At 34.8% G+C, this 27,556-nt stretch overlaps 1 protein-coding gene across 1 annotated transcript; it reads left to right on the top strand.

Annotated features, from left to right (window-relative positions):
• The first annotated feature begins 1,011 nt into the window (after positions 1 to 1,011).
• On the top strand, positions 1,012 to 27,520 carry LOC129791817 (titin-like). The gene is made up of 6 exons (XM_055830357.1): positions 1,012 to 1,532; positions 3,998 to 4,908; positions 19,488 to 19,680; positions 23,141 to 23,359; positions 25,029 to 25,444; positions 25,575 to 27,520. Exons 3-6 carry the CDS (start codon positions 19,516 to 19,518, stop codon positions 27,349 to 27,351), a joined length of 2,577 nt encoding a protein of 858 aa, XP_055686332.1. The 5' UTR covers positions 1,012 to 1,532; positions 3,998 to 4,908; positions 19,488 to 19,515; the 3' UTR covers positions 27,352 to 27,520.
• The last annotated feature ends 36 nt before the right edge of the window (positions 27,521 to 27,556 follow it).

Raw genomic sequence — 27,556 nt, forward strand, 5'->3', positions numbered from 1 at the left:
TTGCGCCTAAATCATCACAAACTTTGATTCTTAAAGTAACTTTTTAGTCACTTCCGGCAATAAAATTAGTCCATATTAATGATTTTCACCGAGGAAAAGTGAACAAGAGTACTTCATTTAGAAAATATGGGGAAGCATAACCTCAAAACAATGGCTAAAATGTATGAGATTTTGACTGGTAATGACTACCAATTTTGTCCTCCGCGTTGGATTCTGACTTTGACCCCAATTATCTTCCAAAGAAAAGACTTTTTCGGGATTTTCTTACAACTATCTGAAAGTAAATAAAATTCCCTACACATAGATGCTAAATTCATCGAGAGAAGTCCAATAAATTCTATTCTGCGATTCTAAGATTCAAATTGGCAGCAAGGACCAGTTTTGTCCTCCAGTGTTAAATGAAACGAGAGACTTTGGAAGGGAAGGAAAGGAATGTCATGTATTAGAAACAAAGGATTGATTGAACGTTAGAATTGAAACGTTAAACGGTAGAATAAATGTCATACAAAAGAATTGTTTGATTGATTGAAAATGAATAATTTTCTTGCTATGTCCTTGTTAATTTTAATCATTGTATGTACTATATTTCGGATATTCATGTCTGTTTCCTCAGGTACAAATTTTTCAATACCATCTGCAGCACAAACAAATCATTTCCGATTCATCCATTTCTCTTCGTCCTATCCAGTTTTCAAAAGGACATTATTATGTGCAAAAGTGTGGAGAATACAAAGACTAAATACGTCAAATACGTAGATTTGTCCAAAAATGCAAAGAATGACGTCACGATTGTGTTTCTTGTCTCTTTCAGTGCATGAAGCATATACGCGAATGTTTCACTGACTGACAACGTATACTTTTATGATTGTTGAGACGTATTTTTATTAAAAAAAAAAGTTTTTAATTGAAAAATTATTTTTTTTTAACTTTACAGCTAATAAATCCAACATTATTCCTTCAATGGGGACATAATATTCTTCACCAGATACAGCCCCCTTTGGTTTGTGTGGTGCACTTGAGGAGGTGTGAGCGCAAAATGCGCATTTTCCACAACCGCACGATCAATCTCTGCATGGCTCGCGCGCTCTTTCAGATTTGCGCGTCCCAAGAAATGGTACAAAAGTTTCGACGAGCACCCAACGCACCGACACAGGCGCGAATGGACGATTGCATTGAGTGTGGAAAAAAAGAGAGAGGTACTTTTCCTTGGCTCCAACACCCAAAGAGCTCCAAGCAAGCAGTTTATTAGTCTTTCAGCAGCAGTGGTCGAGTGTACAAGACCTTTACACGAGCGCGCGCGCCCCAGAGGCACAGTGAAACGTTCCCCCGCTCCGCCTGATTTTTTTTATCTTAAGAAAAAGAAGTGACGAGATTTCCTCCGGGATTCAGTGATTTTGCTCCTCTAAAGAAAAAACTGCGGATTAAAGAAATTGTTGAGAGTGTTGGAAGAAAATCCAGGAACGCTTTTCACCTCACAAGAGATACAGTAGAGTGAGAGAGACTGTGGGGCTGCCCACAGTGTGACCAACCAAGTGAGTTTGAGCTCAAAGCAATTTTTTTCTCCTTGCGCTCGCGATTTCACTCTTCGCCACAGAAGAATAGTTTTTACTTGCAAAATTGCACCACGGAATAAACAAATTGGAGCATTGCGGATTTTTTTTTCATAAAAAAAAACTTTTCAATTCAAAAATGTTTGCAAAGTCATATTTTTTAAATAAATCTTAAGAAAAAGTAGATATAAAAGTTTCCTTTTAAATGCCTAAATTCACACTGCTGTGGGTGATGATTTGCAAGAAATTTAAAAAAAAAAACATAACGTGAAGAGAAAATACGAAAATATGTTAATTCAGGTGGAAAGAAGAGGAAATGAAACCCTTTCAAGGGTCATACTTGCACCTTGCTCCAGAGAGGTTGTCCAGGCATTATATAAGATATTAATTTTTGTGAAATTTGTGTTACTCTCAACTTTAAAAGTAGGAAAGCCAGTGACCTGAAGGTTGTTTGGCACAGGTACATTCTTTGCAAATTTTTTCTTCAATTAAGGTTATTGTCGGAAAATTTCATTGTTCGGTAATTGCAAAGTGTTTTATTAATAAAATATTAAGTATTTTTTTTTATTGCATGATCAAGGGAGAGATATTGAACACAAAATTATGTACATTACAATAGGAAGGAAATTATGTACAAATACACATAGAGGAGTAACATTGCCCGTTCATTTTTTAAAGTTTAATTTGGAAAGTGCAAGTATAGTGTGTCTCGCACTACGAATTTTTGGAATGGTTTATATAAAAGCCAACATAGTTAGAGCATATTAAGCATGTCATGTCATTGCATAATATTTTCTTGAGGCAAATTTCTAATCTAGATTCTATAACTTTTAACTTGAATAAAAAGAAATTCCAAGAGAGTTGAGTTGAATGGAATAAAAATACGAGATTATATTGTGTTGGAAAATAGGAAGATTTAGGAAGAACATAGATTTCAAGCTTTCAGAAAAGCGGTGATTGAAAATATCGAGTTTAGTATTTTAAACAACTGAAATCTTCTGATATAAAAATCAGACCAAAATTAAAAAAGAAAAACTGTTAAAAAAAAAGGAGATCATTCTAGAGTTATGATGGAAGTTCTTGAAGCGAATTTAACACTTTAAGAATCAATACAACGTTTTCTTTGAATTCTTTACGGTCATTAAAGAGTTAAACAGTATATAATAAACGCTTATTGCATACAAATCACCAGCTTTTGACAATTTATACAACTCTAACGTGTGAAGTATCTTTTTGTAATCTTTCACGTTAAATTCCCAACTTATTACATTTTTTTCTAACGTTTAATTTTTGTTTTCTAACATTTAACATTTCTTCTTACAATATTAAACACTAATTTCCCATTGTTTTACTCTTTTTCTACCGTTTGATACTTCTCTTTTTATGTTTTAATATTAATTTGTTATCTTATCGATCATTTGATAATTCACACTGAATGTTTGACGTTTCTTTTTAAACGTTTGACGTTTATTTAATGGGATTATCATTTTTTTGTAGTGAATCAGTTAAGAGAAGACTTTCTTTTGTTTTTGGGGTAGATTCTGATACAAATCTTTTCTTTCCTTACAATTCGTCAGTTAAAAGATTTTTGGTATTCTAGAAAATATCTTTTAAGATTTTGACATTTTATTTCTTTCTTTAAACGAGTTTCTGAAAGAAAATTACTTTTCCAGAGCTCTTGAAAGTTCATTTTGACATTTCTGCCACAACTAATTCTTTGTTTTTTTTATATGACAACAGAATGATATAAAAACTCCATCTGTCAAAATCTTACAACAACTTTTAAGTTGTTCGAAAAGAAAAGAAAAGATTTTTATCAGAACCTATACTTTTCTCTATTATTTTTTGTAGCATCGTTATGTTTTAAAAAACGTAAAGCTTCGTTTATTACGTTTGAAGTTTATTTTCTAACGTTTGATAATCACTTATCTTTTAGAATAGAATTAAATAGATTAAATATTTTTTCTTTATTTAATTGTTCTATAAATAATTTATTTTGATTTCTAAAGAAAAGAAACCTGAACCACTTGAACTTTTAGGATGCTTTGCGCTACTGCCTAATTTTCTTACCTACTTTGAGATATGAGGTGTACTCTTTAGTTCCTTTAATTACACCCCTCCCTTGTCACCCTTTGTGAATATTTTAAAACAAATAAAATCCCCGAAAGGGAAAAAAACTAATTAATTTTAACTAATATTCATTTTGTGGTTGTTTTTTTTTCTTAAAAAAAAATCCTCCTTCATTGCACAGATTAATTCCCTTCTTGAAAACTTTTCAAGGGGAACCCTCATAGTACGAAAAAAAAACTTGATTATTATAGAGTCTTTTATGCATTGATTGCAATCTTGCGGAAACTTGGGGCATTGTGGTGGCTATTTATACAGAACACACCTACTCAAGTTGGTTAATTGCATTCCTTTCTTTTTTTTTTCCTTCTCTGCAACAGGAAAACAAACGTGCCGTGGAGAATTGCTGATGTTATTTGCAGCAATTGCTGGGCAGCTGGATAAAAAGCCCACAGGAGACGGCCCCACTTGTATATTGGAATAAAATCCAACAACAACTCTGGTGCTGTGCAAATGAAAGGAATTTTTGTCTCTTTTGCAAAATTTAATATTGAATTGTGGTAGTTTCGAATCTCAAAAGTGAGGTGCATTAACTGTGTGTGAGTGTGTGGAAATCCTTGAGGTTTTGGCTCGAAGAAGGCAGAGTGTGATTGCATATTATTTGTAAAGTGAAAAGCTCCACCAAAGTAAGTGGTGCGAGAGTGATTTTCTGCACTGATTTTCATACGCTCCGACCTGTGTAGCAACTCATACCGCAGTTGTTGCACATTTTTCGTATCAATTGTGTGCTGTGTGGAATTGTTATGCAACCATCTCAGTACTGACTACCTGTGCTACATATGTAGATATATAACTCTCTTTAAAGTTGCAAATCGAAAAAGAAAACCCATCGAAAATCCATTCATCCCTCATACATTGCTCATGCATTGAGTACTATTGTGGGTGATTCACTTTCATCAAAGAGGAAAAGCCCCAAAAAGTGTCGGAATAAAAGTGAATTTTCTGGAAGTGTGTCATTGGAGGTAAGACCAGAAGAGACCCCTCAAAGGCAAATTGGGGTTGAATCATGTAATTCCCCCGAAAAAAACAGTCAACAACAACTTTAATAAACCAATCCATCGGGAGTTGAAGACTAAAACTTACGTCACGAGCGTGTTAATGTGAAAGTTAAAGCGAACGAGAGACTTGGCGCGCTTTTTAGTATAATAATCTGCACACCAACGAAACCGAGCGAACCAATCTACTATATACTGGCAACAGACATCACTGCATTGGTCCTCAGCTGAATCGCGTAAGTTTTTCCCATTGAAAACGGAATTAACCCACATTTATCTGACCATATGTGAACATATCTCAATCAATCTCCTCACATCAATCACCATCCAAGCAATTGCCACCGAATTTTCACCCAAATGATTTCAACATTAATTTGTCGAGTGAATCTCAAAAAGACATGAGCGGTGGCACAATGAACCACCTCACGATAACTTTCATTCCCCACCTCAAAATGTTTTTAATTTCATTTGCTTTACTTTTCCCCGCAAAAGTTTATAAATTAGATAAAGGATTACCTCCTCGTACATTAGTTTTCATCTCCTCTGCAAAATTCATTCCTTCTAATAAAATTAATTCCCATTCAATGTTGCTGCTGCTAAAGACCTCAACACATAAATCGATATCTCACTTCACTGTATGGGAAGTTACCTATAATTCTCAACAAAGTTTCCTTATACTCATAATAAATACAGCGTGACAAGAAAATTGTGTAACAAACATAACCACCGTCAAAGAAGTATCTCTGTTGTATTGATTGGCTCAAAGTGAAACTAAATTCTTCACAATGTTGCGGAACAAATTATTTCGCCTCTCCGCTATTACTATTTTTATTATTAATGTGCTTTGCTAATTAGAAGAAAAAATAACCATTTTCAACCACAACACTCTGCTCTAGACCTTCTCCATAAGGTCCACCTGATCGTGGATGACCCCAAAGTTAGGTCATTGTAAAGGAGTATAAACTGAAAGAGATAGATGCATATAGATTTAACCCAGATATGCCCATTTTTTTTTTAATTTTCGCAAAGTTCTATTTAAAAATTGCCTAGAAAAGTTCTTGATTGGTGAAATACACTAGTTAGAGAGACTTAAGATTCCTTAAGAAAGACTTCTTAAGAATGGGCCTTATTCAGCGTCTAAAGAACCTTTGAAATTCGCTTGAAATTTCAGTACAAAATTGAAAGATTTCAAGGGTTTCTTGGTCGCTGAATAAGGCTCAGTGTCATAAGTTTTCATATGATTTCTTAAGATTCTTTAATCTAAGATAAGGCAATCTAAGATTTTATAAGAAACATTTGAGATATTTAAGTTTTCTTAAGCGTAACTTACGATATCTTCAGTCAGGCTGAATCAGGCTAAATGCACATTTTTTGATCATTTTTTCTGATAACTTTCGGAATTTGGAATTCGGAAAAATCATCAAAAATATTCCTTTTGCTCGAGTTACTTAAGAAATCTTAAGTTTCCATTGAGAAAACTTATGAATCTTAAATTTTTCCTAAGAAATTTATTTTTTTTTAAAGAAACCTAAGAAAACTCAAACATTCTTAAGAAACTTTTAAGAATCTTCAGAAAAATTTAAGAAAACTTAAGATTGTTTGACTAGTGAATTGTTAATGCATTGAAAGCCAACAAAGAAAATTTTTCACGTAAATCTTCTAAAATATATTAAATTACGCAAAGGAGTTTATTCAGGCCAGTATGAAAGATGATCCTCTATCGCAGAACAATTTTAACCCATTCCATCTTGTAGAGGATCAAAAAACATTGAAGAATCGCGAGAGAAACTCCCCAAAATCCACTGGGATCACATCGAAAAGTGCAAATAAAAATTGCAAAAAAATTCAAATATTGCGACGCCATTTGACGTTTTTATCACTATAAAAAATGTTTGAAAACTTTTTCGTAGACTTGTCGCTCATTTTCCGTGGAGTTTTTTTCTAGTCAAAATAAATGTTTATTTTTTCGTTTCTGGAGTGATTTCTTCATCTGAATCAGGTAATCCACTGCGAAATGAAGCTGAGGGAGGATGATAGAACCAGCCCCTTGCGAATCAAAACAAATCTTTTTACATTTTTTTTGGGCCTCTTCGGCAGTGAGAATTTAAGCAAATCTTACCGAGTTGAATCCCATCCAGCGCAATATACCTGATTCAGATGTAGAAATTAATATAGTAGTCAGTATCCGGAAACATTCGACGGAGTCATCAAGCAAATCATGACCAGCACGGAAGACATTTCTGACATTGCTCCTGAAAGTCTCCTTCTGAGATTGGAACACTGAGCAAGTTCACAAAATCTTCATCACCGTCTTCCCATTCATCTTTCCCAAGAGCAATGACTCCCTGGAGCTGACAAAAGTGATTCTCAACTTTCATTTTGCCTCTCAGAGATCTTTTCTGCAGAATTCGCATGAGGTTTTGCTGTAAAAATTGGGACTTCCGGAAGCGAAAGATTTGCTCCGACGCATTGAAATTGAATCAATGGGCAGTGAACAGAGATTCTATGCCCTCCTCCTTGTTGCATCCGCTCTCGAGGAGGCTGAAACACCACAAGCAAGTCTCCAATTCCTGGAAATAATCTCCAAATCCCTCCACACCGTGGAGATTATCAAGAAAGACATCCGGAAGTCTCATGAAATTATTCACAGCAATAAACTCCCAAAGAGTTTGTTTTCTCAGTGCTTTGAGAGTATCATTAGATGCACAGACTTCCAAGGAGCAGAAGATTTCACAGATTCAGACGTAGAAATCACTCCAGAAACAAAATAATAAACATTTATTTTGACTAGAAAAAAACTCCACGGAAAATGAGCGACAAGTCTACAAATATAGCATGGATGGAACAGTATAAAGCGAAAGAACCGTAAGTAAAACTTACGGGCTGTGATTCATTCTTTGTCAGTGAAATGTGAAATTGACGGAAAATTGAGGATGGGCAAATTTTGAGGAAGGCTTTCTCGCGCACCGAATCACAGCCAACGCGCAGATAATTTGTGAGAAGCCTTAATCGTGGGCGTTGGCTGTGATTCGGTACGCGAGAAAGCCTTCCTCAAAATTTGCCCATCCTCAATTTTCCGTCAATTTCACATTTCACTGACAAAGAATGAATCACAGCCCGTAAGTTTTACTTACGGTTCTTTCGCTTTATACTGTTCCATCCATGCTATATTTAATTTTTATCTTTGCAGTTTATATATATATTTATCTTTGCATTTTTATATGTATATATATAATGTATATCTATGCATTTTTATATATTTTATTTTATATGTGTATATATAAAACGCCCCGCTTCGCGGGGCGTTGGACTTATGCAACTCAAGATACGACATATAAACTTTAAAACGCGATATCTCCGGAACGGCTACATAGATTTTCTTCATTTTTGGCATGGTGATAGATACTATAGTCAACTATAACATATCAAAATATGAAGCAATTCTATAAAGCGGTGCTCGAGATATTAATCGAAAACTCATCGAAAATTTTGTTTTCGATTTTAGCGCCACTTGCGGACATTTTTTGAACTTGCGATGTTCCGAGCAGTTGTAGGGCTCGTTAATATCTTTCATTTGAGCCCGGGTTGATCAAAATCGGTCAAGCCGTTCTCGAGTTATGGTCGATTTTCGATGAAAAATTGTGGCGGCCATATTGACTAAACGGCTTGACCGATTTTCAAAAATGAGGTATCGTTGGAAAGGTCTTGATGGCCCCTACAACATATCAAAATTTCAGACCTCTAGCTATAATACGGCCTGAGATATAGCAAAAACAAAATTTATAGGTTATTCAAAATGGCGGACGGAGGGGTGGGGGGTTGGATTTGACATCATAATCGGATGTCCTCCACTCGATATATGAACTTTGCCGTTGACCGCAAGTCTCTATCTATTACCGTTCTCTTGTAATTTAGCAAAAGGTTCCGGCCGGCCGGACGGCCGGACGGAACAATTTTTGGCGCATACGTTTTTTGGAATGTAGGGACCCTAATTCGTGCTCATCCCAAGTTTGAGCCCGATCTGACGACTTTCAATTTTAGAGTGTACACAGAAGCTGTGCTTCTTTGAAGAAAGAATCACAGCTAAAAAGTTTTCAAACATTTTTTATAGTGATAAAAACGTCAAATGGCGTCGCAATATTTGATTTTTTTTGCAATTTTTATTTGCACTTTTCGATGTGATCCCAGTGGATTTTAGGGAGTTTCGCTCGCGATTCTTCAATGTTTTTTGATCCTCTACAAGATGGAATGGGTTAAAATTGTTCTGCGATAGAGGATCATCTTTCATACTGGCCTGAATAAACTCCTTTGCGCTAAAACGCTCTTTTGGTCTTCTTGTGATCTGAAGAAACCGTCAAAAGGATTCTGTTTTCAACTGAGAGATCCTGTAGGAAAGCTCAGCAGAGATTTACCTAAAATTGTAAACAGTGACGTCACCATTGTGTTTTTTGTCTCTTTGAGCATTAAGTTTCTTGCTAAAAATGATTGAGAATGCATTGACATAGAAAAGCAGACCTACATATGGATTTTCTTTAATGTGTATTGGCCACAATATTTTTCGTCTTTATATAGGTTTATAAAATTTTTGATGATAGAAAATTATGCTTAAAATGAATAAACTCCTTTAGCGCCTCACTGACTTTCTTCGTCTCAAAAATCAATTTTTATATACTAGGATCAAACTTTATCTTTTTCTCCTAATTGTGATTCTTTTGAAAGAAATATTACGTAAGAAAAAAATTGATGAATAATACTTCCAATAAAAATATTTCAAAAGTTGTAAATTTTATTCTAATTATTTATCTTCTCGTTAATTTTAATAAATACTTTGCCACAAGACACAAATACAATATTAAAAGTAAAATTTGCTTTACTTTTTAGCAATTTCGACAATTTAGTATTGTTATTTTATCACAATGAACTAAAAACCTGTGGAATCATATGAACCTCAACGACATTTCAGTTTTATTGAATGAAAACATCTATTTAATAAAAAAAAAGCGAAGCAGTTTAAATTGCTTCAATAGGTAAAAAAAAGTTTGTTTTGTGAATGAGGAAAACTTTCAAGCAATGAAACGAGCAAAATTTCTATATCTTTTTGAACTCTCATTGAAAGTTTTTGCCCCTCCGTTCAATCACAAATCAACGCGCAGCTTTATGCGAGAGTCAATCACTGATCATCGGTTAAACTGTGTGTCTCTTGAGTAAATGCGACTCATCAAACACCTTCTTATGGCAAACAAACACGTGAGAGTGACCACAAAAATCAAAAAGCTAAAACAATTAAAGAGGGGAGAGGGGAGGTGATTTTAAGCAAAAATATATTAATTTATGACACGCGAACCAACTGAATTAAATTGAAAATGAAAATCTCCTACAAATCAACACAAAAATTTGAGTGCGATTAATTAAAATCTCAAGTGAATTTTCAACTCTTTTTTTTTGTAAAATTTATGATTTATTCAGTGGCCATTGTTGAAGCAGAGCGTCTCATTGAAATTTCGTTGGAGGTTTTTTTTAACGCTATATCTTTTCACTTTTTATTAGGTGCCTTTTCTTCCCTCCCCCTTGACGTCCCAGCACGTCACTCTCGCCTCATAAATATTCTTTTTTCGTGTTTTTATGCGATAATTTTCTGGAGTTATTTGCGCAATTTCTGTTTTATTTTGTTTAACTCAGAAATTCAAAAAAATCATTTTCTGGGACATGATGGAAAAATGTTTTTTTGCCACCCATCTTTTACATTAAAAGGTTAAGTTATTCTTAAATTAGATACTATGGTGGTGATACAAAAAGAGAAACAACCTATTGAATTTATTGCTCTGTGACATTTTTGTTGGCTTATTGAATACAAAAAAAAAACTCTTCTTTCAGTATTCTTCCAAGAAGCCTTCCTCCCCCTCTTGAAACCGCGAAAAAAAAACACCTGAATCGTATAAATTAATTTCATTTCCAATGAATATCAAATGAAGTGATTGAGGAAAAAAAATCTCATCAAAATATTAAATCATCGACACTTTTTATTCCCGCGCGCTCACACGGAGCATTGTGAAATTGCCAAAGAGTTTGGAATGAGTGGGAAAAAAGTCAACGAGTTACTTTAAAATCATTTCTTAGCATCAAACTCGTTTTGCCAGTGACTTTATTGATATAATTAATAGACCACCATTCGACATTGATCACGCATTGACTTGAGAAAATTGGCGGGATATTCCATCAAAAGATTTCTAAGCGCAGGTTCCTCGCTCAATCGCACATTCAAGTCTTTCTCTCTCTCTCTCTTTTTTTATATTTTCAGAGGGGCTTTTCTTTTCTTTACACAATAACCAGAACATTGTACCCTGACAGTTTTTTTTTTTGTTTTTTTAATACTCTAATACATCAACTATAAAAGTCCATTGACTTATGTGAAGTGCTTCTTTCAGCTGTGCTTTTAGTTGAGAAAATGTGGTGTGAAATACAAAAGAAAATTGAGATAAAACGATAGTTAAAAGTTCAACATGAAAGTAATGTACTTATGTGTTCTTTTATTACAAAAAAAAACTGACAATAGAAAATTTAATTCATTTGGTTGCAGCAATTAATCAAAGTACGAACGTAACACGACATCCAAAAATTATCTTTTTTGTTCAAATAATCTTCCTTAAAAGAATAAAAGATTTTCCAACAAAATTCAATCGCTAGGCAATGTGAAAATAGGGAGGAAAAAGCACTAAATGTTTAAAATTAGTAGTTAATGATTAAATGGAGATTCAAGTTCTTTTTTTCAAATTCAATTTGAAATAGGAAAAATTAAATGTTTTTGATTTTCTACCGAATTTTGATTTAAAATTTGATAATTCCGCTTTTGAAATTTGTACCAATGAAATTTTTAAAATTATTGGACCACACCTTATGATAAAGATTCAATAAAACCCAACAATTAAATACTTTCTTTAAATTGGATTTAATTGATAAGTTACTCTTTAAGAAATAAAACTTCAAATTAGCCCCTAGTCACCCTCATATTATCCAATTTACACACAAAACACGGCAGCAAAACAGAAAGGTACGCCAACTTCCTAAATTAATTGCCCTTAAAGCGCAATTAAAGTAGAAACCATCAAAATCCATCAAAAATTCACTCACGCAAAATATCGCACAAAGTGCGTTGAAAATTTATTATCGTTCACTGGAAACGCCGATAAAATGCAATTAATTTTTTTTCAACGAATAAAATTGCCTAATTAAATCTCTCACAGTGATATTTAAGAAGAAAAAACAAAGTTACTGGCAATTAAGATTGGCTTTTAGAGTCAGAAAGCACATTCCATCTTCAATGTGACAAGTGCTCGTTCAGTAGTGCGACAAAAAGGTAATTTCCAGTATTAATATTGCACCAATATTTTTTTTATTATACATATTGTAAATTAAAACGATAAAAAATCTGGAACAAGACCAAAAAAGTAGCACAAATATTTTATCTTTAATGTACTTTTCATTACGTCGTTTCTGAAAAGGCGAACGATGTAATAAAGATTGTAATGTAAGCCTTCTGGGCTAACCAAAGGGATTTCGAGACAGATTGTACCTTTCGTAGGTTTTGGCTTTTTTTTTGCATTTCAGTCAATAAATTTTTAATTAGTTTAGTTTAGTTTTTTAAACGATTCAAATTATTTCTTTTTCAAAATTTATGTTGTACCAATTTACTAATTTTAGTGACGATTCTGTCACAAATATTTTTATTTCTTACAACTTAAAAATTATTATCAGATTTTGGTAGTTGGTGTTTTAATCGTGTAATGACTTTCTGTTGAATAAATCTTTCAGACAAGTCTCTGAAGATTTTATATGTAGAATTCTTCATTTTTAGTCAGACTAGAAAAAAACCAAGCTGTCAATATCTTATTCTCTTATAAAAGATCTTTCACAGTATCGATCTCTTCAATTGAGATTAATTTGCACAAAGTACAAAGTAGCCCCAATTCAAAAGAATTATTTCTCATGTGTGGTACAGAAGTATTAATTTATCAAAGTTCAAACACATTTCTAATGATCTTAACATGAACATGATCTAAATATAAAGAGAACATCGTATTATGTTGCAAACATGACAATATCATTCATTTAATGTTACAGAAAAAACAAGTTTATAAATATCTTTAAAAAATGAATTTTGTATTGAATGTGTCAGCACAAAATGTCACTAGTTTGCATTGAGATGACATACAAAATTGAACATCTTTTCACATATTATCAAAAAAAAAAAAAAGCGGAGATTGTAGTGAAGAAATGTTTTGCAATTTTGATGACATTGTTTAAAAAAAAATACGTATCAATATATTCAGATGATTCAGACATTTTTATGGGAGATGCAAAACAATTAACGTCCAAGAATTTTAATAATTTGTTTTCTTGTACTCACCCCAGCTGTGATGGGGACGCCAGGTAGTCAGGGAGTTCCGTGTAAAATTAAATGGAAGCGTCTGAAATAAAAAGAAAAATATTCAAGTAGGGAAGATCGGGGCAAAAAAGTCAATTTTCATAAATCCTTATCTCCAGGATTCTCCAAAGGCAAGAAATTTTCCTCGATAGATTATTCTTAAAGGAAATTTCCTGGCCTACAACTTTGTCTCAGACCACTTTTCCCTATCTCCCCGGGAAATATGAGTTTTCGAGCTTTTCCTGAACCCTTCCACTTCTAACGTTTTTTTAATCGGCGGGTAAATATAGTCATCAGTGGGGTAAATAAAGTTGATGGAATTTTCCAACATTTCCAATGATTTTCCACCTGAGAGATTGATAGTTGTTGATAGCTAAACTTCTCACGTGTTAATCCGCTACATGAAATTACAATTTTATAATCACTAAAACAGAGAATTTTTGAAAGAAAATTTTTTTTTTAAGATTTTGAAGAATATCATCTTTTAGTGAATTTCTTTTTCATTCTTTAACAGATTACGTTTGTTTCGATTATTCCTCGTATAAGGGGGTTTCCCGTACAGAATCAAATAAGTTCCTTTACAAAACTGTCTTCTTTAAGAAGAATTTAAGCAGCAACAGTTTCATTTTTTAAATAAATTCTATGAATATCATGAAATTGAATAAGACTTTCACAGTTTAAACAAAAAAAATCTGTCTCACAATGTTACTTCACGTTTCCATAATAGGTTATATGTATACTATCAAGTAAGAGTTATTAAGTTTTACATTGCGATGGTGTCAGTTTGGTATTTCTACCGTTTTCCTATTTACATCTCGAATTGATTTTTTTTTGTTGTCGCTGAGATTTCTTATGAAACTGCTTACAAAATATATTCATATACAAATCATGCCGTGGGTGGGTGTTTTATCCATCACTCCTGAGTGTACGCCTGCGAAAAGAATCAGCGTGACACTGGGATGGTTATTTTTAAGGTGGTCAATTTACCGAACAAATGAAAGCCAAAAGCAAACATTTCACACTCTCTTGGTATTTATATTTCCACGCACAGCTTATTTAATGTTTCTTTTATAGTGGCCCAACCATTTATTCCTCTGTATGTGCCTACACCTAACACTATTGGAATTTCAATCACATCTCCATCGTGTCACTCTGACTAATTTGTTGAGTGCATTTTTCTTGCAAAAAAATTCCACTCGAGCTACCGAATTGACGCGATTGGTTTTAAGTAAAAATTCTACTAGCCTGTGAAAGTTTTCTTTTTTTTCTTCACAGCCAGCGAAACACTTTATTTCCTCCTTTGTGGATTCATTTTGAATTACAAACAGTTTGAGATCTGTGTGAGCCAAGTTTTTTTTTGCATTAAGGAAATATAAGAGAGACAGGTAGCTATGCTACATATATGTGAATTGGGAGGAAAAGCCAATTTAAAGCGTTTAAGGTCACCAGGAAATGTCCAAAGAGAGACAAAATTTTCACACTGCTGTTGGGTCTTTTGTGGAGCACAAAATTGACCATGGCGGCTGTATTATTTCTTAACTCACGCAATTCAATGCCACACTTCCTGGATCCCTTAACCAGCATGACCTCCCTCGCGGTCATGCTGCTGGCCATACCAATTGTCTCCAAGCGCGCGCGATGGCGAAAGTAGCATTAGAGAGACCGCATAGAAGCCCACCTCCTTGATAATTTGGAGCTTTTTTTTTCTTCAAAAATTATGATGACGAAACTTCCAACAGTAGTGTGGCACATTCTGAGGCAATCTCTCTCTCCGTGTTCGAGAGGAAAGACCTGCAAAGGTATCTAAATAGCTGAGGTCTAGAGTCGCGTGCAAATTACCTAACAATTTTAACACCCAACACACCAACTTTGAATAACGCAATCATGTCACTAAATACTGGTCAAAATTTCATCATTTCCCTTCTGTATTGAATCACGTTTATAAAATCGAATAAGAAAAAAAATTTTGAAGTGAAAAAAACCTCACACAATCCGCGGTGACATTTTCTGCAAAAGACGCACCTTTGCCGCTCATTAGGAACGTTTACGTAAAAAAAAACTCATTCAAGTTCAACACACAAAAAAGAATATAAAAGCGGAGGTAAGAAAAAAAATGGATGTCATTCGGGCAAATATTTGATGGGTAAATTATCATTTTCAAACTCTTTGACTTGCCTTATGTAATCACAGGTGAGTGTGTTACAAAAAAAAAGATCCACCATCGTTCGCGGTTTACATTTCAATCGGCAGCGATAGCGCAATTGATATCGTTGCGAGCTTTCCAAATATCATCGTGATTGCATCAGAGATCCTCACAAAGAGTTATCCAAGGAAATTCGCACCTGCAAATAATGTCAAGATTTTATAAAAATTAAAATCTTTCGGATTTAGTTAAAAAAAATCACAATGTTATGTGTGAAATGAATGAAAAAGAATGTTTGGCGCGTTTTGCGCAATATATCTAACACAAGACAGATATTTTGAATGACTTTCAATTAGCCGCATAATGTTAAAAATTTCGACAATTATGAATAGAAAACTTCATTATTGTTTTTTAAATCTTTTAATAGCTTGAATAAAAAAGGTACTCTGACAAAAAAATAGTTTGTAGCAGAGTTTATTAAAGTTTGTTAAAGAATATTAATTTGGAGATTAAAAAATAAAGAAATACAAATTTTGATAAGCCCAAACACAAACTATTTTTATAACAAGCATAGAAATGTATACATATCTGGGCATGAATTCTCTAAGAGTGAAAAACTCCCGTGATAAACTCCTGAAGGCTTTAACGCTTAAAAAAAAACGGGAAAAGCGGGAAAATATTACGGAAGTTTATCACGGATGCATTATTTTTCTTAGAGGATCAAGCTCACGTTAAGTTTTCCTCATTTTTTCTCCGCGAAAAGCCTTCAGGAGTTTATCACGAGAGTTTTTCACTCTTAGAGAATTCAGCCCCTGGTCATTAAAATTGAAGTTTTCTTCTTGTAAAAAAGTCTAGAAAATCATATTTTTTAAACTAAATACAATTTAGGCCGTATAAAATGTAATCTGAATGATTTTTATGAGATTTTTAAGTTGAAAATTCTTCACGTTATAACAGAGATAGAAAAAAATGTTAATAATTTCAAACTTCTTATTGAATAAACGTCTTCTTCCTCTTGCCCCTGGACCTCACACAATCACAATAAAATAATCATATTTAAATATTATTTTCAAGCACACAGCATATTTAAATTTCCCATATTTTAAATCTCTAAAACACCACAACATCATTGTGTCTGGAGCTTTATAATTTTCCCCACGTGTTGTGTGCTGAGAAACTCTCAAGTTCTCTATTTGTTTATCGTTTATATGTCTTTTTTTTTCTTCTTTAATGTTGGTAATTCACGACAGAAATTCACTTCCTGTTGTGTAGCAGACAGTGTGTGTGTGTGGAAAAATTGCACTAAAAGCATAAAATGGGGATAAATAAATCCTCATCTCTTGGGGCAAAAGTGAAATAATTCCCTTTCAAATTGAAATGGTGCAAAATTGCACAAACATTAGGCCATTTGAAAGCTCTTAAATAGAGGTGCACGAGTGTAAATTGGTGCAAGAAGTTGATCAATTAATTTATTATTATATGAAAACGTCTCTCACGAAAAGCTTGAGCACTCTCAATTTTATTGCACCTGATGTGTGATTGCGCAATTTAACCTACAAATCATTTGTGGGGTACAGAAAAGAGATGGTAATGAAAAAAAATATGAGAAAATGTATTTCGTCGGTAGATCGGTTGATTAAACGATAGTACACATTATATTCCTCTTGCCAACTTTAAGAGCAATTTACATTTATATCTTTCGAAATGTTTTCTGTGTTGCTTAATCCTCGATGAGAAGGCAAAAAGAACACGATTTACTTGACAGGGATATGTCTACATTATGGTCCTAAGTTTCATGCAAGAGCATATGTACTAAATAAATCATCAATTTGATGATTAGAGAAGAATTTCTATTCAATTTTTAAAGTTAAATTTTTGTCTAGCTAAGATAGAATCAATTTTCTAATTGAATTAAACCCTATAGATATATTTCGCAAAATCAACGAATTTGTTCAGTCAAATGATATTTAATTGACTCTTCTTGGTACATTCTAAGAAGACTTTTCTTCATTTTAAAGTAAATTTTTTTTCTTTATTGATTTTTAGTGATTTTTTCAGTTAAACAGTTCAAAATAATTGTTTTTTTCTTTTTATATGAAAATAAAATATAAATTGTGGACGAACATGTAGGAGGAAATCGGAAAATCCATGAAAATTATGTAATTAAAGAAGCCAGTAAGCTTAAATGCAAAGCCGAATTATTAAGGGATTTATACCAAAATAATATCCTTATACGTATTAGAATTATTGAGCATTCAAAGAGGATTTTAGGAGCTCAAAACTTCTTCCGGAAGCATTGGCAGGGAATCTCTGCGTCTTAATCCAGCAGAATTAAAACTACTTTCTCCTGAGCTTTCGACGCTGTTTGCACGTCTTCCTCGGCGGTCAGTAAAATCTAACTTTGGCGGATTGCGTCAATATCGCTTATATCTCGCTCGACGATGCATTCGAGGGCTTTGGATTTTTCACAACTTTTTAAAAAAGATTTTACTGATCACTGAGGAAGACGCGCAAACTGCGTCGAAAGCTTCGGAGAAAGTAGTTTTAATTCTGCTGGATTAAGTCACAGATTCCCTGCCGACGCTTCCGGAATGAGTTCTGAGCTTCTAAAATCATCTTTGCATAATTTTTCCTCGGATAAGCTTCACCTCTATTATTGTAGCACAAAAAATAGCTAATAGGGTCAGTTACCTTACATACATGGCAAACGAAGGGTTAACGAGATTTTTTTCTCCAGTCGTACGATTGGAAAATTTGAGGAAAATCAATGAAAAATATATAAATAATTGAAAAAAAGATTTTTTCTTATAATTTCCCGTACTTTCTGTTTCATATACCTTATTCCCTTTGATACTCTTCTGTTTATCTAAAAAGGATAAAGAAATATTCATAAATTTAATATCCACGCTGTACATTGATGCCTCTCATAATTATTTTCAGCATCATTAATTCTTTCCATTTGACCCAGAATTGAAAGATGTTTTGAAAGTCAAAAAGACTGTCTCTTTTCTTTATTCCATAATCTCCCAAATTCGACCTTGAGATCAGCACGATCTTCTTTGGCGTAAGCACAATAAAGAGTTTGTTGACCCAGTGTGTTTGCAATAAAAGTTATTGGAAAACAAACTTTGGCGGGCGGGAGCGTGCGGGATTGCTTAGGGCATGCGACCAGATGGACAGCAATATGTTATGTATAAAACATATTATGTGCACATAATGTTGCTATAGAAGAGACCATGTAAACTGCTAAACGAAGATGATGGCGAAAAATTGTACGAGACCCGCGATTGTCGTCACATTGTATACAGAGCGGGGTCTGCGTGTTACACTTTCACTTTTAAACGCTTGAGCAGAATTGATACGGGAATTAATAATTTTTTTGTCTACCCTCTCACTCTCTCACCATCAAATCGAGGCAATCAACTTTGACTTGAGCCATTTTCTTACAAACTATGTGCTTTATATTTCGCTGTGTTGTACATATATTACCTTTTGCTCGCTCTTCATAAATTCAACTCTTGTTTTGTTGCAATTGAATGCCTTCTTTTTTTGTTTCATTCGCGAGCCCCTTTTGCTTCTTGTGTATTAACTTTGTTTAAATTTATTGCACACTTCACATTGCTGGCTTTTATCTTGTTTTCCTCCTTCGACCATATTGTACCATACTCCTCTGTCTACCTTTTGTATGTACACAAAAATCCACTTGTTACCTCCGCACCAGACTTCATGCCATGAATACCGCAGCACAAGCCAACAAGTTTGTTGTTTCATTTTTTTTTCATCTCCTCAACTCTCCCATTATACATAATAATAGAAAAATTCCTCATCACAGCATCTTCACATTCTACCATTTACAATGCATTCAACCATCTATATGGAGAGTGAGAGTCATTAGAAGCATAAAAAAGAGAGAGAATTATAATTTTTCTGTGTCATGGACTCACATACGGCAACGACTCATAAACGCCTTTTTGGTACTAAACGCACTTCAAGTGCTGCAATTATCGCCATTCAGGCCCCGTCTCCATAAACATGAAGAATGAACAATTGTTTCGCAGATTTTTCTCACAATTATTCCAAGAATTGGTAAATTTCCGACTGCCTGTTTCTTCTTCCTCTTTGAAAGTTCTTTAAAATTTTATAATTTACGCTTCTTCATTAATAAAGAAAAAATTACATAAGAAAATTTTTTACAAACATACCAATTTGATTAACTGGAACAATTTTTTTGTTGTTGAAAATTCCTTCAGATTCATCACTGGAGCTGGTTTGGGAGAAATGGAGAGGTTGCTGCGATGGCTGGTGCTGCTGACACTCTTGGCGGCTTTTCTGGCCGTTCACACGGATGCCGTGAAAGCCACTTCCCTCATCTTCGGTAAAACCTCCACAACAAGCACAGAAGCACCCCTAGATGAGGAACCGAGCGCCAGTGGGGACGAAACAGTAAGAAAATAATTTTAAAAAAATCTTAAAGATTCACGAGGATAATTTTCTTTAAAGACTGTAATGGAATTTTAAAAAATTGCGATTTCTTAGGTCCATCTTCATCGTAAAAGATAAAAGATTTTTGGTATTCACCATAAAAAACTAGTCAGGTATTCAGGGTAAAAGTTTTTATCGATTTTTTTCAGTTTTGGAGGTCCTTTTATGAGCGTTTTATGCTACTTTTATAAAGTTTGATGATGTGAAAAATTATGAATCTGACAGAAATCGATATCATCTAAAATTATCAAACTTATCAAAGCAAATCATGTTTCTGTTCACTTTTTGCTCTTTTTTTATTAATCCCAACCCTCACCCAAAGGTCTTTAGGTCAGTAGACCTATGTAGGACCGCTATACAAAATTCAGTTTTTGCTGATTAACTACGTAATTTATTTATTAAAAATAATTACCAAATTCTTTGATATTAGGGGAGGGCGGGGCTAATAAAGTCAGTTAAGGGTTTGGAAAAAGCCTAAAATATCATATTTCCTAGCTAGATAGAACAAAATGATCTGAGAAGGAGTTCTAGGGCAAGAAATATCCTAAAGAATTGAGCTATACATTTCGCTTTATCTATTTGGGAAATATGATATTTTTAGCCTTTTCTAAACACTTAAGTGACTTTTTTAATCCCGCTCTCCCCTACCGATAAATTAATAAATATTTACAAATTTCCATTACGACGATACAGATTTAGATTAGTTCATTTGGCTCTCAATTAATTAAAAGAAAGTTAACCAATTCTGCCCACCATGTATTCGATAAATTCTTCACAATTTTATGGAGTAGTTTGAATGACCATTTCAAAGGTTTTACCCATAAAAAAAAAATTTAAAAAAAATTTTTATTATAAAAAAATCGATATTCTGCGTAAAAGTTTTTTATATGATAAAAGATTCTTTTGACGACTTTTACGATAAAAATTCATAAAATATAAATAAAAAACTTTTTACGCTGACTATGACCTTTATTCTCTTTTAATCCTCTGAGAATTTGAGATTTTCTCTAATTGTGAGACTTTTTGACTAAATTTTTTTGTAGAGCGAAAGATTTCTTACTAAATGGTCATAATAATTGGGCACAAGAGGGGTTTATCTGTGCAAAAGTATTCGGATCTACGGAAATATTTGGATTATAATTATTCGCTAATATTAGGATGATTCAAGGAAATTCAAATATGTAAGCATAAAAATGATAAATTCAGGCATGAAAACGTTTAAATCAAGCCGATAAGTAAATTCAAGCTAAAGAGTTCTAAATTCAAGCTAAAAAAAGACTAAATTCAATCTAAAAAGTCTTAAATAGGTTTTTGGATTTTTTTCAGTTTTGAGTTGTTCGTTTTTTAGCAAAAGATATTCATGTGAAGTCAAATATTTAGGTCTTCGGAAATATTTTGATGATTAGCTTGTAAAACTAAAACATTCGCCAACATCTAAAACAAACACCCTTTGATTGGGAAATTTACGAACATTTTTAGTACGTTCCTATACAAATGAAAGATGGAAGAATTAATATCTCAGAGTTCCTTGCTGTTTTATGATATTAAAATAAAAGTTAAAATGTAACATTTTTTTAATGAAACAAATTGAATTAAATCCTACAATCCATTTATATTCAAGCATATCTTGTATAAAATGAATGCAAAGATGCGCTGGAATTTCTTTTTCCGAAATACATACAATTCATATTAACTTTTTCCCTCTTTGGTGATGCTTTTATTTATCTTTTATGCAGTGCCGTGACATTCAAAATCACGCTTTGGCAATGAGAGAAGCTCGCTCAATATAAATAAATTCATTATGGTTTCAATATTATTTCAATGGGAGGTAAAGAGGCCACAGAAGGGCTCTTTATGTATTCATCCGGCGAAATATAGAGACGTCGATGGCAGACTTGGTGTGTGCGTCTCCATGGTTTTTGTACCTCGCGGTGTACAAAGAGATTTTTAGCGGGACAGGAAATGCTAAAGAAGCAGTATGGGGAGAATGTCGAGTGTCTCTGGCCACTTGAAATTATGATTAAATAAATGCGCCGGGGAAATATTGTTTGCATAACTTAACTGTTACCAAACCATATCGACAGCGAAAATGGTAAAGTGATTAATCGCTCATTGAGCACGAATTCACCGTCCAATGTTCAATTATTATTATATATTTTAATTCCTCCTCTTGCACTGCATTTCCATATGTACAAACTTCTCGTGGTGCAAGCTGGATGATATTTATTACTCTATATTATGCTCTTATGTGGATTAAATAGTGTGTGGTGGTAGGAAACATCCTCCGCAAAAGTTTGTCTCTTTCAAAGCCATAACACGGAAGGAGGAAAAAGGAGGATTTCACAAAAAGGAAATTGTGGCGATTTCCACATGAAAGATTTTCCATTCGTATAAAATGTACGAAAATGTGACAGACTTAAGTTAGATTTATAATTCATGAAAATTGAATTTCCTCCTCTCACAGCATCACTCCAAGCATTGCTCCTCAAGAAATAATTCAATTTGCTTTTTGCTATGCACTTTAATTAGTTTCAATTTAATTAACTTTTCTTCCCATATAATGGGTGTATAATGGGATTTTCAAGAGATTCTATAAAGAGTTAAGGTATTATATTATTTATAAGCGGGTGTAAACCACAAAATTCTTTTTAAAGTAAAATTTGAAATGTGTTGGGATGAGTTAATCTTCAAGGGCTACGCCTCTAATAAAAATTCTTCAGATATTTATATTTAACCGCCTATGCGTAACAATAATTTCAGTGAATTATTACTATCATTTATTTAACAAATATTTACGATTCTTTTGCCACAGTGAAAAAATTAATTTCTCCATTTATTCTGTTCAATGGAACAAATGATTTAAATGTTTGAAAAATTATTTTTCCTCCCACATGCATAATTTTTCCAGGGCATGAATTCCCTAAAAGTGAAAAACTCCCGTGATAAATTCCTGAAGGCTTTTTGCAGGAAAAAATTTTTCTAAGAAAAATAACACATCCGTGATAAACTCTCGTAAGATTTTCCCGGTATTTACGTTTCTTTTAAAGCGCTGAAGCCCTTAGGAGTTTATCACGGGAGTTTTTCACTCTTAGAGAATTTATGCCCAGATGAATTTTCCCATCAAAAATAAATTTGCGAATCTTTTAATATTTAATTTTCAATCATAAACGTGAATGGGAACACCGGATGAAGAGGGAATATACAATGAATTCTTCTTTTGTGACTCTTTGTTTTCTAATTAATTAGGTACAATACTTTGAGCTTTGATGTCTTAAAATTTTAATGATTTCATAATTAATTTTCATTCTTTATCCATTAAGAATCTTTTATATGGAGCTTGAAATTCATTATCAGAAGTATTATGTACATAGTTTTACGAAAAAGCTTTCAAAAACTCTTTTTTTTTAAAATTATTTTTCAGGGTACAGAAAAATCAGAGAACAACACATCGACAAAACCCGCCCTAACTGGTATACCACAAATTGACTACATTTGGGATCCCAATCTCCCACGAGAACTCAATGGCTACAATCTCTCCAACTACCCCTTCCTGAACTCTGTGCCAGACCTCGAAGACATTGACTTCAAATGCGACGGTCTTCACGATGGTTTCTATGCGTCCGTAAAATATGATTGTCAGGTAAGCTTAACCCATCCTCACTTTTTGTATGATATATCATACGCAAAATTGGTGGTTTTTGATTAATTTTTGTGACGCGAATTCGCAAAAATTTCCTTCCGGGTTAGTGTTTTCCACTTTTATAAACCCTTAACTCTTTATATTAATTTTCCTGGGTGTCAAAAACATAAAATAATGTTATTTTTTGACAAAAATCTAAGTGTATCCAATTGCAATGTTGTCCGGGAACCAAAAAGTGTGTTTTTTAAGTGACAATTCCTTTTTTCTCTACAATATTTTGTGCAAAATCTCTTATTTATTAATAAAACTTTATGAATTAACTAAAATATCCGTCTCCGGCAACAATTTATTTAATTATTTTGTGCGATAAACATCTGCGTATGATATATCATACGTTGGTTGAATTGAGGTACTTTTTAGGTTATAGTGCGAGTTTATTTCTGCGATGGAAGGTGTAAGGATTTGGGAGTGAAAATATAAATTGCAGTGAAAAGGAATGCCAGGAAGTGCGAAATCAGATACATCGTAAGTATTAATAAGTATCTAATACCGGGAAATATAAAAATTATAGCGAAAATCTTGATTTTTGTAGGTCTGAGAACGAAGAAGGATAGTACACCCGGCTCTGTCCGGATACTTGACAGAATGCTCACAAGAAGTCTCCGTCCTAGAGCAAACCACGCAACATGAGATGGTTATTTTACTTCCTGGCTACGCAACTGTTAGCGATGAGAATAACTGTGGTAATCACGACAAGTTCAGTTTCTATATTCTTAAAGCTAGAACTCTACAAGAACGCGGTGAGTTGATTGTAAAACCCAAGGATTGGAGCTCTATTGAATCAATTTAATTAATTCTGGTCCAAAATCTAGCCAGAATACTTAATTTCAACATAATTTATGTAATTTATTCATTTATATTAATTAAAGTTTTTGCTTCAACACGAGAAAAAATTGAATTTTTTCAACCCCCTTTCGTTAAACGTATGATATATCATACGGTGTCTACCGACGCCCCCATGGGGCCTAAAAATTTTATTTTCAGGAATTATATTTCTTTCAGGCTTATTAGTCAAATTCTAGAAAATGAAGGTCCTAGGTACAGCAGATCTATGACCTCGTTAGCATGGGTTAAATGTTTCTTTTCAATAAAAATAAACGAAGGAAAAAATGGTTTAAAGACTTTGTAAGTCGATTAAAATAATTCAAGCATGAATGAATAAAAAACACTTCCCTTGAGATTTGTCCTCAACTTGCAAATTACTTGCGGTAATTACAAATTTTTCTTGTAAAAATATCTTATTTTACATCAATATTATGTCTTTTGGGTGAAGAAACTTAGAGAATATTGTAGAACTTATGTGGAGGGAATTTTGGATGAGATTTGAGGGTAAAAGAGAGAATTGAGAAACAATTTATTTGTGGTTTCACTTGAAGGAATTCAATACCACACAATTCTTTTTTGCACGCGATCCATTCAAAGTTGTGTGCATTTTTGCGAACGAAAAGCCCAGCAGGAGAAAGAGAGAATAATGGAGATAATTGCAAAACCCCGCATCGTTTAGTTGGGATTGTATTTTAACCAATTACGCTTAGGAAGCTAAAAATCTAGTTTATATTGGCACATACCCACGAAAGATGTTGCTATTGTAATGTCTGTTTTATTCCAGTTGTACCATCACTGCCTCTTTGGGATCCGGTATGATTTCCTGTGTGCCAATTTCACAGCCTTTGACCAGAAGACATTCATCTGCCACTTTGTCTCGGAGGTGGATTGCAAAAACTCCCCCAAATACTTCCATCGGAATGATGCTCTCTACGAAGCAGCTACGACAACAACGCAAAAGCCATCGACAACAACAACAACCACAACAACAACGGCTGCACCAGCTGTGGCTCCAGCTGCGAGACCACGACCTGGACGACCATATCGACGTCCCTACCGTAGACGACGTCCACAGCTTGACTACTACTACGAGGATGAGGAGTACGATGATGATTACTACGAAGAAAGGATAAATCGACGAAGGAAGCAGAGACCACGACCTAGGAGGCCGGAGTATGATGACTACGAGGAGGGAGATCGGTAAGAATCACAATCACATGATACTTTTACTGGTTAAAACGGACCTCACGTTGTAGAGTATCCTAAAAGTCCCCTTGTAACTTCTTGTCATAGAGGAGAACATCTTCACAATATTTTTTCTTCTTTTCAGATACGAACCTCGCCCTGCTTACAATTCCGATAGGACTCGGGGTAAAATGGAGGACGATGATTATGAATACGATCGACGCTTCGAACGTCCTCGCTATCGGCCTCGTCATGAAGACAACCGTCGCCCCTACGATGATCGACGAGGATACACAGATAGGCGAAATCCCGATGAAGGACGCTACCGACCACAACAGGAGCGACGATATCACGATGAGGATCGTCGACCTGCACAGGATCGTCGGAAACCACCACAAAGTGATCGCCGTCCAAATGAACCAGTTAAGCAGTCCCGACATCAGGAGGATGAGGATAAAGTGATCAAGCGCCCAATTCAGGAGGAACCAGCAAAGACCGTTGAGGAACCCACAAAGATCCGCCCCAGTGGAAGTGGAGGAAGTAATCCTCTGCTCTTTGCTCCGCGTACACCACCCAAGATTCGTCGTCCGGTGCCAATAAATGAACGTGAAAAGTACGAATATAGCACAACAACAAGCACAAAAGCACCGGAAATTGAGCCACAGCAGGAGGAATACTACGATGATGAGTACGAAGATGAAGCACCCGTGGAAACTTTACCCCCGGCAAAAGCACCTAAAGAGGAAGCAACAGAAAAGCCAAGACTGCCTCCGCAAATTCCTGAAAAATTCGAAAATCGACGACCTCAGGAAAGGGAACCAACTAATCTACCCCCCAGACGCCCACAGGAGTATGAATACTACGGAGATGAGTACGATGAACGGCCAAAGAGTACCTTCAAGAAGCCAGGTGTTGTACTAAGAACATCCACCACTACTCCAGCACCACCACCTGTACTACCTGCTCGCACAACGCCTAAAGCTCCTGAAACGGAATCCGAAGAGGAGGAGAGACCCAAATTTACATCTGACAGATTTAGTAGTCGAATCCCATCGTCTGGAAGCTTCTCTTTCGGGACTGCCCGATTGAGACAAAAAGAAGAAGCTCCTGAGCAAATTGAGACTCCATTCAGATCAACACAGCGCCCGCAAGTCCCATCGATAGGAAGAGACGTAGAAGGGATTAGTATACCAGAGGAACCACAGTATCGTCAAGTTAGTCGGGAAAAGTACCCACCACCACAGGAAGACCTTGAGGATGCGTATGAAGAAAAACCAAGAAATCCTCCACCACAAATCCCCATCCAAGAAGATGTAGCACAACGGGAAGTAGTACGACCAGTTGTGCGAGTGGTTAAGAGACCCTTCCTACCAAGTCGTGGCGGTAATCCCGTTCTCCCGCGAGGGCTTCAGCCAGTCGGAATAAATTCCAAAGAAGTCGTCACGGAAAGTAGTGTACCCGTTGATTTGGGATCAACAGTGTCGGGAGTACGAATGCTGGAACATAGTCCGCCCATTTTGCGATTCCCCCAGGAATACAATCAACCACCACAAATTGTTCCTCAGAAATTCACATATAGCGGCCCACGAACAACACAAGCACCCCAGGTGGATGTGCCCAAGAGTACACTGGAAGAGATCTACAACAGTGACTACGATGTTACACTTAATGATGCCTTGAATCCAACCCTAAAACCCATTGCACCTAGTCGTGCCCCCTCATCTCTAGGATACTCCATCTCGGCTCCTGCTAAATTGCTAGAACGGAGCCGATACAGCCTACCCTACACCGCTGCTGGTGACGTTCACTATTCATCGTCACAACTTAGGCCTGCAGTTCACCTGCCGCCCGCCATTAGGCGCCAGGCGCCACCCTATTCCGATCCTCGGCCGCATGTGCCTCTCTACGAACTGGACTACTGAGTAGCAGGGAATAGGGCACGTGCCCTTCCCGTTCTAGCATAAGGCTTGTACATAATTTAACTAAACAAAAACAGACAAAAACAAGTTATACTCAATAACATTCCAATGGTGATAACTATGTAACGATAAAAATGATTAAATGATGGATGTGCGTTACATTTCTAACAAATATTTTGTTTCCTTTCATTTTTTTTCAAGATGGCTG

Source organism: Lutzomyia longipalpis, chromosome 3 (genome assembly GCF_024334085.1).
Source record: "Lutzomyia longipalpis isolate SR_M1_2022 chromosome 3, ASM2433408v1".
Taxonomy (NCBI): Eukaryota; Metazoa; Arthropoda; class Insecta; order Diptera; family Psychodidae; genus Lutzomyia; species Lutzomyia longipalpis.

Coding starts and splice junctions, on each gene's coding strand:
- LOC129791817 (XM_055830357.1), top strand. CDS start 19,516: ATGGAGAGGTTGCTGCGATGGCTGGTGCTGCTGACACTCTTGGCGGCT. Junction 19,681..23,140: donor GCGCCAGTGGGGACGAAACA/GTAAGAAAATAA, acceptor ATTATTTTTCAG/GGTACAGAAAAATCAGAGAA. Junction 23,360..25,028: donor CCGTAAAATATGATTGTCAG/GTAAGCTTAACC, acceptor GTTTTATTCCAG/TTGTACCATCACTGCCTCTT.